The sequence below is a fragment of the Scomber scombrus genome, chromosome 8 (assembly GCF_963691925.1).
Source record: "Scomber scombrus chromosome 8, fScoSco1.1, whole genome shotgun sequence".
Taxonomy (NCBI): Eukaryota; Metazoa; Chordata; class Actinopteri; order Scombriformes; family Scombridae; genus Scomber; species Scomber scombrus.
Genome location: NC_084977.1, coordinates 14,130,538 through 14,145,183, shown reverse-complemented (window position 1 = coordinate 14,145,183; position 14,646 = coordinate 14,130,538). Strand labels below are relative to the sequence as shown.

At 42.5% G+C, this 14,646-nt stretch overlaps 1 protein-coding gene across 1 annotated transcript in view; it reads left to right on the top strand.

Moving 5' to 3' along the window:
* Nucleotides 1-7,795, top strand: part of tle2b (TLE family member 2, transcriptional corepressor b) — a 79,104-nt gene extending 71,309 nt beyond the window's left edge. The window contains 11 exon segments of the mRNA XM_062424921.1: nucleotides 1,603-1,679; nucleotides 2,437-2,539; nucleotides 2,541-2,687; nucleotides 2,974-3,039; nucleotides 3,041-3,152; nucleotides 3,155-3,215; nucleotides 3,810-3,948; nucleotides 4,813-4,819; nucleotides 4,822-4,962; nucleotides 5,164-5,240; nucleotides 7,688-7,795. Coding sequence (XP_062280905.1) covers nucleotides 1,603-1,679; nucleotides 2,437-2,539; nucleotides 2,541-2,687; nucleotides 2,974-3,039; nucleotides 3,041-3,152; nucleotides 3,155-3,215; nucleotides 3,810-3,948; nucleotides 4,813-4,819; nucleotides 4,822-4,962; nucleotides 5,164-5,240; nucleotides 7,688-7,795 — 1,038 coding nt within the window.
* Nucleotides 7,796-14,646: the final 6,851 nt, after the last annotated feature.

Here is a 14,646-nt window from a genome sequence, read left to right as displayed (position 1 = left end):
GTCACTGCTTCAAAAATAGATGAACTCGTACGTTATCTAGTACGATTCATTATAGACTGAAAAGTTATCATGTTTACATTCTCTAATTCATTTGATAAGGAGTGACAGTCATAGAGAGAAGTTTTGCAATTGAAATGTCTTATCTGGATCACAAAATGCTAATCGGTGTAGTGTCACTGAATAAAAGATTAGTTTTCCTCATCCTCCTCCATGTTGTCTTCAGTATCGGTACACACGTCCACTGTCAGAAACATGAACACATAAAGTAGCTGAAGCAGCTCTGTAGTTACATTTTTGAGGATGTGCATGTCAGCAGCTGTGGGACCATTCATGTAGCTATGGAGCCTCTGCACGTCACTCCCACAGGACTTCAACATAACTCAGCCTTAATGCAGGATGTTCTCTGCAGTGCTCCGTTCACCACGCTGTCACCAGTCTAGGCAAAGGCAGTATGCTCACAACATCATATATTACTGTCAGCACGCTCATGCACTTCAGCACAGTTTTCAGAGTACAGTCTCTACTTTAGTTATTATTCTGGTCTGTTTTAGAGTAGAATGATTTTGTTTGTGTCATTGCTGTCATTATATGAAATTGCACCTTTATCTTTTAGAAAATTAGTCATTGACATCTTTTAGGGATGTCAATGATTCATTGATTATCAATTAATTGCCATTAATAATTTAACCAAATAAAAATGTATTAGTCTGTAATGTCAAAGATGAGCAATGTGCGGTGTAACTTATCTGGTTGGAGCCTCTCACATAGGTGGGTTGCAGGTGTGTTTGGTGACCACCCATTAGGGCTGCACTAATAAAACTAATAAAATAAACACACCTCCCTCTCGTCCAAAGAAGAAAAAAGTTTCAGTGTCTTGACCTGCTCACTGTGTCATGTTGAGGAACCCTGAGGTATAAAGCTGTGGTAACTTCATGGAGTTGTTCTTTGGCAGATGTCCAGTCTAGCTTCTAATGCTAAACTAGCACTTCTCAGCATCTCTTTCAAGCAGCTGTTCAGTTAATGCAGGCTGAGGGCTGACTGTCAGACAGCAGAGAGCAGCGCTACAATGCTGACATCCAGGATAAGCAGGACTTCAATTACATGTTTCCAACTAAATCAACACAAAAGTGATCAAAAGTATAAGCAACCCTCGCCTCCTCTGAGTATGAATGCTTTTTACTGGTTGCAGTAATTTTAAAGTTAAAAGATGAAGCTAAGGTAAAAATAAAGTTGGAGCGACACTGTTTGTGCATCTGTTCAGCTAAGCAGCTGTTTTCAGCAGCTGGACTACTGTTAGTCAGTGAACCGACACATCACTCCATCATGTTGATCAGGTATGAAGATCATTTTATATAAAACCAGTCATACTGAAGTCTTCCCTGGCGTTAACTGTTTTACATTTATACTAAAAACTTACAGGTTATTTGCTGTTAAAGGTTGCAGCAGTTTTGATTAAATGTTAATTAATTATTAGATATGTTCAACACATCTATTAATTCATTTTCTGTACCGCTTATCCTCCAGTGGGTTGCAGAGATTTCAGTTAATATAATATAATAAATGTTAACGTTAATATTTTGTCCAATATTTTGTTCCCACCAGGTGCCGTATGACTCTCGGTCTCACCTGAGGGCCCCAGGGCTGTCCTCCTCTCTGTCTGGATCATCTGGTGGCAAGCCGTGAGTTTGTATTTTCTTTAGGCTTTTCTACTCCTGCATGCATGCAACCTGAGCAAATGTATGGAGATTACTGTGTTAATTAGCAAGTATTAATTGTCTATTTCTATTTTCTCATTGCTGATATTCAGTTTTGCTATAAAAAAAATTGATAGGTAGATTAATAGGTACTGTATTTGTTAGAAGCATTTCTTCCATCAGTGTTAAAAAAATCCAAAACCATTTGGATTGGATAGGAATCAGTAGTAGTTTCTCCTCAAGATTTTTACTGTTGAATTTCGGGCATATATTACCGATGCTTTACTGACTGAAGAATTCAGTTGTTTTTGTCATTTGCTGCAGAGTAGCAATTCATTCTTGCGGTGCTAATTTGAAATCATAAAAAAGCCTTGGCTCCAACCCGCTACAGTATTGATCAGCCATTAGCAATGCCACAGTGACTCTGCCCTGTAATACAATCCACCTTTATGTGTTCCCGCTTACAGCTACAGTAGGTCAAGTAATTGCCAGAATCCAGGCAAATACTGCTGGAGTTTCCAAGGCTGTAATGGTGTTGTCCATGCTGATGTGTGTGGTTGTTACTGTGCTGTGTACCTACCTGTCACTATCCTCACTCGTTTATTTTTTGATTGATTGATTCATTCCCTCTTGTCCCTCCTGCCTTTGGCCCATTTCTCATTCATTGTTTATTTTTAGCTGAAGCTCTTTAGTTCAGAAGTATTGATTTATTTATGTTCCCCTCGTTCTATGTTCCCTCCAGTGCCTACTCGTTCCACGTGAGTGCAGACGGCCAGATGCAGCCGGTGCCCTTTCCCCCTGACGCCCTGCTGGGCCCGGGAATCCCTCGCCACGCCCGGCAGATTCCACACCCTGAACCACGGAGAAGTGGTGTGTGCTGTCACCATCAGCACCTCCACACGCCACGTCTACACGGGAGGCAAGGGCTGCGTCAAGGTGTGGGACATCAGCCAGCCAGGAAGCAAGAGCCCCATGGCCCAGCTGGACTGTCTGGTGAGACATGAGGGAGGAAGAAAGCAGGCACACAAAAGTATTAAAAATAGAGAGGGGTATACATGAAAAACATTCACAAAAGAAATGTGTGTACAGTATGTTCACTCAGCTGACCTTATTTTATTTACCGTGTCATCTGTCATCCACAAATGTAATGAAAATGTCCACGTTAATTTCCTGATTTTCATGTTAGCATCTGGCTCATAAAGCCTTGTAAAGGTTTTTTTTCCCTTGATTCAGTTACAGCAAACCTAATCTAACTGGTATCCTTATCTTGTCCAATCAGAACAGGGATAACTACATTCGTTCCTGTAAAATCCTCCCTGACGGACGGACCTTGATTGTCGGCGCGGGAAGCCAGCACGCTGTCAATCTGGGATTTGGTGACGCCCACACCACGCATAAAGGCGGAGCTGACGTCGTCTGCTCCCGCCTGCTACGCTCTGGCCATCTCCCCTGACAACAAGGTTGCTTCTCCTGCTGCAGCGACGGCAACATCGTCGTCTGGGACCTTCACAACCAGACCTGGTCAGGTAAGAGTAGGGATAAAAAAAGAAAAAAAACATTAAAAAAATATGGTGTCTTGCCTCCACAAATAGAGTCTAATCGGGCAAGAGCTCACAGGGGAGAGAGAGGAAGGGCAGGGAGAGGAAGGCTGGAGGACGTGGAAACATTTCAGGAACTTCTTGAGGATAGAGGAGGAGAGACAGGAGATGAATATGGTAGAGAAAGAGGGAGAGAGGAAATATATTTGCAGTCTGGGGCCTCGTCACCAACCTCATGCAGTTAAACAGTGGATTGATGAACTAGCCATAGGGGATATGGATGGGATGAAACAGCCAGATTCTGGCAAGGTAGGACAAAAAGGAAGAGGAATTGGGAGGGAGATGCAGAGGGAAGATTGTGGTTAGGAGGAGGGGGAGGAACAGGAGAGAACAGAGAATCGAGAGTGGGTGGGGTGAGGGCAGTAGGGGCCATGGAGAGGGAAAAATTAAAATATATTCAGTCTGACACCTTCAAAGAGAAAAGAGGCAAAGGAACACACAGGAGGCAGAGTCTGTGCATGTGCGTGTGTGTGTGTGTGTACAGGTGTGTGAAGCTCTTGTGTGTTTCCTCCTGCAGGCAGTTCCAGGGTCAAGCGAGCTGCATCGACATCTCCAACGACGGCACCAAGCTGTGGACGGGAGGGCTGGACAACACAGTCCGCTGCTGGGACCTCCGAGAGGGACGCCAGCTCCAGCAACATGACTTCACCTCGCAGGTACACACACACACACACACACACACACACACACACAAAAATGACATACTTCCATCACATGTCATACACACACAAACCCACACACACACAGACACATAAATGTATCTCACAAAGATGCAAACAGTGACACATACGGAGTAAACACACATACAGCAGCATGATTTCACCTTGCAGGTGCTCACACTGACACACACTCACACACACTCTCTCACACACACACACACACACACACACACACACACACACACACACACACACACACACACACACACACACACACACACACACACACACACACACACACTGTCACAACAGAGCTATAGAGTTGACCACTGTTGTCAGATGAGTTTCGATCCGCAGTGTAATGACTTTTCTCTTGCTTGTTGTCTTCCTACATCTCCCACGTTCTCTCTCTCTCTCTCTCTCTCTCTCTCGCTCTCTCTCTCTCTCTCTCTCTCTCTCTCTCTCTCTCTCTCTCTCTCTCTCTCTCTCTCTCGCTGTGTCTATTTCTTAATTCACTCTATATTTACCTCTACTATGTCATTCTGCTCTTTGGTTCTTTTCCTCCTTTTTCTGTTTTCCACTCTCTTTCATCAACATCTGTTTTCCTTGACATCCTACCTAACCCCCTCGATACCTTTCTGTCCTCACTTCCTCCTTTTATTATTCCTCTTCTTCTTCCTGTTGCTCTTCTTTCATCAACTGTATCTTCTCTCCTCCCTCTTTTCCCATTCCACCATTTTGTTTTTATATTTACACACTTTATCTGCTGTCCTCCTTCCTCCTGTACCTCACTCAAAATTTCACTTTTTACCATCATTCACCTCCTTTGATTCCCTCCTTTCTTCCCCTGTCTGTTTCCAGATCTTCTCTCTGGTTACTGTCCAACAGGCGAGTGGCTGGCTGTGGGAATGGAGAGCAGCAACGTGGAAGTCCTGCACGTTTCCAAACCTGACAAGTACCAGCTGCACCTCCATGAGAGCTGCGTTCTCTCCCTCAAGTTCGCCTACTGCGGTACGTCCTCACTCACACAACCTGGCTTGGTTCCTAAATGTTTTTGGCACACTTGCAGCAACTGACACACACTTATCACTCCTCTCCAGAGTATAGCTTATTTACAGTATATACAGTTTATGTACAGTATATAATGCCTCCATCACCCCTTTTCCTTTGTTTGACCTGAAACACTGTATGTGTTTGTCTCTGTTATTTCAGGCAAGTGGTTCGTGAGCACAGGAAAAGACAATCTGTTGAATGCATGGAGGACACCATATGGAGCTAGTATATTCCAGGTGAGATATGAGTGCAATGCTCTGTTTGGGCTGCAGAGTCAGTGTGGATTGTGCTAGCAAATGCAGGCTATCTCTGCTTCCTGTCCAATTGCTCCATTTGAGGAAATGTTGAAACATGAATATGCAGGGATGCAATATTTTTAGCTGAGCCAGTTCATCTGAGTGTGAATGAAACTAGCTAAGGGAGATGAAGGTACCTTTAAGCTGAGCATTTTATGTGTGTGTGTTTGAGTGTGTTTGTGTGTGTGACTGTGTGTGAGGAGTGTTGCTGTCATATTTCTGTAAGCTACAGTGGGCAGCAGGGTTGGCGGCTCCTGTCTCCCCGTGGATTGAAAGGAGAATGCTGGGTATCTACTTTGTTATCCAAATGCCAAACGTTTCTCCTGCCAAACAGCTCCCTCCTGTCACCATGTTACACAGAGCTGCTCTCTCTCCTCCTTCTCCTCCACCTCCTCTCTGCTTTATTGCTGTCCTTTCCAGCTTCTGTCTTCCGTCCTTGCTTCTCTTTAACCTCCCTCTTGCTCCTCTCTGGCTGTCTTCTTTCATTTTTTTCTCTTTCTCTCTCTCCTCACCTCTGTGTTTATTATTGTCCTTTCTCCCTCTGTGTGCTTGCTCATTTTTATCTTTCTTTCCTAAACGGTCTCACCCTTTTCTCCGTCCTTGTCTTTCTGTTTATACCTGTCCTTTATATCTTTATCTTTATATTTTCTCTTAGTCTACCTCTTCACTTTTATCCTCTCTTGTTCTCATTAATTTGCCTGATCCACTGCCTCTCTCTCTCTCTCTCTCTCTCTCTCTCTCTCTTCTCTCTCTCTCTCTCTCTCTCTCTCTCTCTCTCTCTCTCTCTCTCTCTCTCTCTCTCTCTCTCTCTCTCTCTCTCTCTCTCTCTCTCTCCTCTCTCTCTCTCTCTCTCTCTCTCTCTCTCTCTCTCTCTCTCTCTCTCTCTCTCTCTCTCTCTCTCTCTCTCTCTCTCTCTCTCTCTCTCTCTCTCTCTCTCTCTCTCTCCCTCCCTCCCTGTTCCTGCTCTGTTTCTTTTTTATTAAGCTTTATTGGCACAAATGTTAGTATTACATTACAGCCAAAGCTAAATTACAATAATACAGCACAATATTTTCACACATTTCCACTCAGAAATAGATCACAAGCAAACATAACTAAACAGTACAATCCCACAGACATATACAGATGAACAAAAAACTGTAGAACAAACAAGTCATCTCATGGGTTTTCTCTTTGGTTGTAGCACACTGATGCATATTTTGCAACCTGTAGAGCTGTTTTGCTAAACTCTTTCCCAAAATTCAAAGGTGCTGAAATGATTGATTAGAAGTTGATTCATCAGTTATTTGATCATAATCTAGTATTAGCTTGTCAAATGTGAGGATTTGCTTTGCTTTGCATCATTGTAAATGGATCTTTGAGTTGATTAGACAAATCTGTCAACTTGTATGGATTATGATTGGATAAACAAAATAATCATTAGTTGCAGCAGATTCTCATCTTTTTGTCAGCTTAAGAAGTTAGAAAGGTGCTTTGTAAATGTGTGCTTTTAGGCCAATGGATGTATTTTTGTCCATTAGATTTGCTTCTTTTCTTTTCTGTCTTATGTACAATTGTGTTGAGTCGTTTTCTTTGTGCTGATTTGATTTTGTTTCTGTTTTAAGACATTTTATCTCTTGCTCTCCCCTTTCCATCTCTGCTCTAACCCCTCACTTTCTTCTCTTCCAAACTCATCCGTTGGCTTGTCATTGCATCCCTCCCTCCTGAACGCCCCCACCTTCCCTCCCCCCGCCTGCTATCTCGGTGTAGTATGAGGGATCCGGTGTGAAATGGCCTCTCAGCGGTGGCTTGATGATTGACAGCCCTGCTGTGCCTGTAGCTGCAAGGGAGGGGGAGAGGAAGGGGAGAGGAATTTAGAGACAAGGAGGAGGAGCCCTCATATAAGTGGGGGGCAGAACGAAAGAGGAGCCTAAGAGGACGGAGAGGGAGGAGGAGAAGGAGAGTCTGGGTAGGAAGGAAGGAAGGAAGATAAATGATGATAGAGCAGTGGGAGAGAGAGGAGGAGGGAGATGAGGGGGAGCTTTAGATCATCTAAAACCAGGTGCCCAGGTTTGGCTTTCAGACGTAGAGGTGAAAGAGGGAGAAAAAAAGAAAAGATTGTGCATTTTGCCAGTTCACACAGACTTGTGCTGCTAGTGATGTTTAAACCTGCAGTTAGCGTGCAGTGTGTCTCACACTGAAGCAGATGCATGAGTCAGCATCCTGGAGCTGTAGAGATGTCTGTTTGGAAATAATTGCTGACTGTTTTGAAATGCAAATATGTCTTGTATGATTGAGTAAGTGATGAGTCATATCTTTTCTAACATCTTTCTCTTTGTGTTTGTTTCTCTCCATCTGTCTCCATCCATCTATCATTGCAAACCTCTCTCTCTCTCGCCTGCTCCCAGTCCAAGGAGTCCTCGTCTGTGCTGAGCTGTGACGTCTCCCCGGACGACAAGTACATAGTGACGGGCTCCGGAGACAAGAAGGCCACGGTGTATGAGGTGGTGTACTGAGGGCCGGGATGAGATGGGAAGGGACAGAACAGAGACTTTGGGGTCTTTTTTTTGGGGGGGACATGGATCGGGGGGGTGGGGGTGCAAAGCAGTTGCTCTGCCAACCACTCCCAATTTCCATTACATCAGCAACAGCAGCACTTCCATCTCTGCTCTGCTTTCTTTCCAAAGGACGGAGTCCTCCTGACCCTCACTCCTAATACATCACCCCCTCTCACCCTTTTGCTGTGATATAAGCTACTGTGGAAGCTCCCAAATGCCCCCTCCCTCCTCCCCCTTTCCACTTTTAGCCCAAGGATGAGGCATGATAGGAGAGAGAGAGGTAGAAGGGGGAAGCGGCTAGATAAGAAGGACAAAGGAAAAGGGCGGTGGAGCATAAAGAAAAAGACAAGGAGGAGGAGAGAAAGTTAGAGTGCAGAAGGAAAATAAATGAAAAGGAGGAAGAGGAGGAGGAGGGAGGCAGGGTAATTAGGGCTGTTTCCTGATTAAGAGCTCAGTAGAAGGGAGGCCCCCAGAGGAGGCGCAGAGCGGCACTGTGGGAGCGCCAGCCAGGAGCACTGATACCACACAATCGATTCATTAGCCAGACAGTGGAAGCCTTAATGAGGCTGACGCCGCAGCCCGCTCTCCCCAGCGAGAGGTGTCAGGAGCTAGGGAACGATGACGCTCCGAGATGGAGGGGCTGAGGGGGCCGCTTCAAATATCTACATACACTGACATGAAACATAGACCTGCTCTCACACATACACACAAGGCGCACACCATTGGGCCAGAGTATACACACACACGAATATACCCCCTTGAGGTAATCGCAGGAAGAGAGAAACACACACACAACACACACAGAACACCCAATTAAACATTCATCGCAGCGCTCCCCGTCTCACTGCTTAATATCTATTTTATTTTGGTCTGACAAAGGCAGCGTCTAATGAGCAGCCGAGTCAATGGGATTCTCCCAGGGCCCAGAGACACAAACAGAGAACATCAGCCGAGCTGTTCCCTCTAATTCCTCTGGATTGTTCTCCTGACACCAGGCGCTGCACTCACTCTCATTAAAGGCACTGTCAGCTAGATGAAGTAGCAGCACGCCAACTTCACTGTAAGGCAGACAAGAGGGCAAATTAACATGACCCGATTACGCTATCATCAGCAGCCAACTAAGCAGCAACTACTCCGATACCGTTCCAATTTTATGCAACTGGTTGCTGTTTTGATTTGCAAACCAATGAGATTATGTGTTTGTCAGAGTCATTATCTCCATCACTGCCTGCTGATGTGCTAGTGTTCAAAGTGCTCCGGCTAAATCTTGTTTGATAAGCTATTGATTGCTATTAATTGAGATGCTAAACACCTTAAACCTGATTATTACTTTTAAGTCGTCCTTGTATCATATTCCAAACTGGCAGGCAAACTGTATATCAGAGCTCTCCGCTTCTTTAGAACATGCATCATCAATGTGTACATTTAAAAAGGCACATTTCAAGCTTTTTCTTTTTAATACTCATTTATTTTAGTATTTTTTATGAATAGTGATTGCTTGTCTTACGTAATAATATGTTTATGTATTGGGGTTTGCCTATGACTGCGTTTCTGGGGGAGCAAACAGAGAGGGATTGCACACACACATTCAGACATGTAAAATCAAGTGGAACACAGATGGGAAAATTTATTTTTGTTCCTTTAATGTTTTTGTATTTTTTCGGCTAAATCAGTGTAACTTTATCCTTGGTGATGGTGACAGGTTGATAAGGTGCGCAACATCAGCAGCTCACTGTAAAGAAAAAAAAGACCCTACATTTAGGAGAAAAGTTCCTGTCTACCATTTGTTGTTTTTGTTTTTATCCTCTTTTTCCAAAAAATAAGCGGTAGTAAGCGTACTTTAGTCTGTTTTCAGTCCTTATTGTGTAATCATACTACGTTTCTGTTGAGACTGTGGTCTGTGTACAGCAGGCGATAGTGATACAGATTTAGCCATCGAAGAGGTCCCACTTTTCACTGCATGCTTGTTGCACTACAGCTCCACTTCTGCGCATAGAACGAGATAAATCCGATTTTACAACAGTAAGTACGATGAATGGTCCCACAGCCACAGCTTCACAGAATGAATTTTACATTACAGTATGCAATTTAGTTCAGTTGTATAAAATTCTACTAAATGTGTTGGTTTCTCACTGCAGCGCTAATGCAGGATTGGAGAATTATGAGGGACTTCTACAATGGCTCAGAGATAATCTGTACAGTTTAATGCCTTTCCCTGTCTCTTTCCCTTCCTGTCAGCCACAGGCAGACCTAAATGATATTCTCATACACAAGCTTGTATATTATTCAGAATGATGCTGTATAATGGCTATGCATTTGGTGGTATAGCGTGAATATTTGGGACATTGTATTTGATACTCTTCTTTAACCGTCAGTAACGTCTCTCCCCTGCCTGTGCTTTCTCTGTTACAACAGTAAAAAAATTAAAAAAAATTAAAAAAACAACTTTTTATTTTTTTGTTTTACAAGCTCATGTTTGTTTCTCCTTAAAAAAGCCAAGGAACTTTTTTTTTTAAATGCACTGTGTCTTCCCTCCTAATGTGTTTCCCAAGTGCTGTACAAGAAATACTATGTGTGAAAAATAAACCAAACTTGTGTTCATCCTTCCAAGTGTCTGCTGTGTCTATCATTTCCCCTTCTGAGATATTAAATGTTTAAAGAAAAAGCCCAAATAATCAAAGAGGAATACTTTATTCTCTCAACATCGAGAACCAGCTTTGTCCAGTTTCAAATCACAAGTTTTCTTCATTAAATCTTCCTGAACACTTCCTCATTCACTCAGGAGGAAATAAACCTTCTGCACAGTCCAAAAAACGTTCAGTATCTTGCAAAACACAAAACAAAAAAACCAACTCAATTTACAACAGCTCTCAGTGGTTCGACTTTATCCACCTGTATTACACAAATATTTGACACAGTGGGGACATTGTCCATCCCATCACAGTAACAAAAAGGCAAATTGGTGATGCAGAGCACTGACAATACACAGCAAAATCATCAAACACTGAGTAACATCTGACCACTTCCATTTTGAGTCCTGAAGTGTGACCATGTGCTGGGAGGTCTCTTTCAGAGAAGTTGCACACATCAAATACAGCAGACACACTGGGGCTCATTTACATTGATTTCCATATTTGTAGAATTTTAAAAAGATGCTGACATGTTGGGCCTAATTTTTTTTTCCCCAACCAAGATTCCCATTCATTGCATATTTTAAAACTTCCTCCATCAAAGTTTTGGAGTAACATGATAAATGAATCCCAATGTGACAATCCGGCTGTAATGTTGCTAAGAAAGATTACGCTGCTCTAATCAGTCAACTGAAATTACTTCATAGAGCAGTTGCGAGTACTGAGATGAAACTTTGTTTCTTCATTCAGTCTTTCATTGATTCTTTAGTCTGGGTGGCTCACTAATCTGCCCAACAAAAGGCGCAAACACCATTATTGTAAGTTTTAAATAAGTCGAAAGTAAAAATCTGTTTCAATCTGGCACCAACCTTAATTAAATGAAGCTAAACAAAACATTATCCACCTGTATGCTAACAATCCTTTACTCTGGAGAAGAGATAAATGCTTCACTGTTTTTGTATTCCTCAGGTTTATGTCTTACACAGTGCAAGCCTGTTCGTCTTAGCAGGACAGTCACCACTACACCCATAATCACTGAAGAACTCCCTCTTGGGTATTATTGCTGTAATAATCCCTCCCACAGCCTGGTGAACTGCACATCACCTTTGTCTCGCCACACTACGAGCTACCTCAACACAAAACAACCGTACCGCTGCATTATTTACTGAGAGCTGTGGAACTGTGAATCCTAACTTGTTAATGGTGTGAGTTTGAATCCCAAGACATTTGTGGTTATAAATTTGCATACACTTATAAAGCATATGTACGTCATGGCAGTCTCAAGTTTCCAATTATTTCATTTTTCTGTGATAGAATGATTGGACACACATCAATGTCCCTAGAAACATTCATGCCTTCAGGTTCCTATATAAATTCCAGTCTTCTGGAAATATCACAAAATATGCTGGATCAAAGATATGCATACAGCAACTTGAATTATCAATTTTGTTGATGTAGAAAGTTGATCAAATTTCCATTGTGGCATGGCCTTGTAACTAATTGTGCCTGATTACAAATAACTAAAGCTTTAAAAAGTTGCTCATTTGATACACTTAGACCACAACAATGGGAAAGTCAAAGGAGCTCACCACAGATCTGAAAAAGCAGGTAAGTAGTCACTTGGAGCCATTTCAAAGCAGCTAACAAGTGTTTGTAAGTGTAAAGTCTATGGCGCAGTAGGGTCACTGCCACAATCAACAAGAAAACACAAGTCATCACTTGTTGCTGAGAGAAAATTGATCAAGATGGTTAAGATTCAACCAAGAACCACCAAAAGTGTGTCTGCAATGAATCAGAAGCAGCTGGGACACAGGTGTGAGTATCTACAGTCAAGGATGTTTTACATTGCCTTGGGCTGAGAGGCTGCCGTGCAAGTAGGTAGCCTTTGCTACAGAAGCGGCACCTTAAGGCTTGACTTAAGTTTGGGTTAGGGTTAGGGCACTGATCACATGGACAAAGAAAAGGCCTTCTGGAGGAAAGTTCTGCGGTCAGATGAATCAAAAATTAAGCTATTTAAAAGAATTCTAAAATGAAGCCACACTGATCAGAAATATGTTTGGAGGGGAGAACATGAGTCCTTTAACCCCAAGAATACCATACTTACCTTCAAGCATGGTGGTGGTAGTAATATGCTTTGGGGTTGTTTTGCTGCCAGTGGAATGATAAATAATGGAGGATTACCTCCAAATTCTTCAGGAAAACCTAAAAATCATCAGCCAGACTATGGGGTCATGGTTGCTGTTGGGAGTTCCAACATGAAACAGAATTCATGTTTTAGAACAGTCTTCCCAAAGTCCTGACTGAAACCCCATCAAGAACACGCAGGCTGTGATAAAGAAGCAAGGCTGTTTCAGAAAGTCAACACGTTTAGTTGAACCACCAATTTTGTTTAAAGAAATGGTCAAAGATTCAACCAGAAGCTTGTGGATGGTTATCAAAAGCATTTAACCAAATATTAGACCAAAGAACCATAATTCATGCTTTTTTTTATGACAGGTATGTGCTCCAATCATGCCATCACAGAAAAATAAGTTATAGAAATTATTGGGAACCTTTTTTGGGAGTGCCATGTCATGCATGTTCTTTACAAGTGTTATGTAAAACTTTGACAACTGTACTAGAGGAGAATCTTTGTGCGTTTTTTTCAGAGAGCGAAATGTTTCCATCACAGTAAAGCAGCAGCAGTGTGTGTGTGTGTGTGTACTTACTATTCACATCTTTCATTTCTCATCTAAATATTTGAAGATGCTTTTTTGCTGTGAGCTTTCTTGGCTGTTATGTTTTAAACAAATGCTTTTGAAATCTTTTTGATCCAAATTTAACCTGGCAAGTCTGACTTGGCTCAGCGGTTGAAAAACACCTTTTGAAAGCCAGAAGTGTGCAACACACACGTACACACACCAGATCCCTTATTTCTAAAGTTGACACTGTTACAACTGCACTGTTCCTTAAGGAGAAGTTTCAGTCTGTTTTTCTGTGAACAAAGAGGCTCATGAAAGACAAAAACCACTGATGATACACTGCAGATCATAGACAAGAACTGCACTGATCAATGAGAGAAGCCCCACACTCCCACCTGTTGTCTCAAAGCAAATCCAAGTCACAGATAACATCCTTGTTTGCCTTTAGAGAACTTTATTTACATGTCCATATATAGCAAGGTTCACGATGCAGTTGTGAAAATACCTGTCTGCCTATGTGCCCTAACAAATACAATAGAAAAACACATTAAATGTTGAGCGTTAAGGATGAAGATGATGCAGCAGAGGCCACGTCCCCAAAAACTGGAGAGTAGCTGCTTTTTTTTTTGTCCTCAGGGTCGTGGTTTTCTGTTCCAAGCTTGTCTCTCCTCAAAAAACGTCTTCAGAATGAGTTCATCGTTGTTCCTTTGTAAATAAAAAAAACAAAAACAAATATAAAAAAAGGAACAAAGACAAACAGAGTCTCTGGACAGTTAAGAGGAAACCAAGCCCTGTCCTGTCATCTATGTATTGGAGATGATACAATCATGTTGCTGCTGAAACTTAACCAGGAGAAAAAAAGCATGGCTGGAACATCACAGCACACCATTCTGCCATCTGTCGCACATCTGCTGCCCCGAGGAACAGCCACGTGCTGTGAACTGAGCTGGACCGGACCAGGCCAGGCTGACTTGGGCTTTTTTTTTTTTTTTTTTTTTTAAAACAACAGCACAGAGTATGGACCGTATTTTTCCATTAAGAGTTTCCAACCCGCCCTGAACCCTAACCACACTTCCTCTGTCCCACGTCTCCATCATGTTCCTCTCGTCTATCCACTTGATGCGGTCCAACTGCTCGCGAAAAATTCAAAGGCTAAAAAAATAAGTTTTATGCTAATTTCTTGTTCACTACAGAGGTTTTATTTTGTTTAAAAAAAGGGAAAAAAAGGAACAAAAACAAAAGTTCTTTGGAGGAATCCCACAGTTGCGCAGCTTTAGACTAACCAGCGTTCTCAGAGCATTAAAAACAAAGTTTGTTTCTTTTCCAGAGATGTGACTTTGTGCCCCCTTGTTTCTCTCTCACTGACTGTCTCTCATTTCTTTCACAAACGTAAACAAAACAACAAAGTACGAGTTGAGTGTCTCTTGTTTCCATGCCACCGATGCTCTGTACAGTCATTGGTGCAGGAGGGAGCCTCGGCTCTGCCCCCTGATTATTA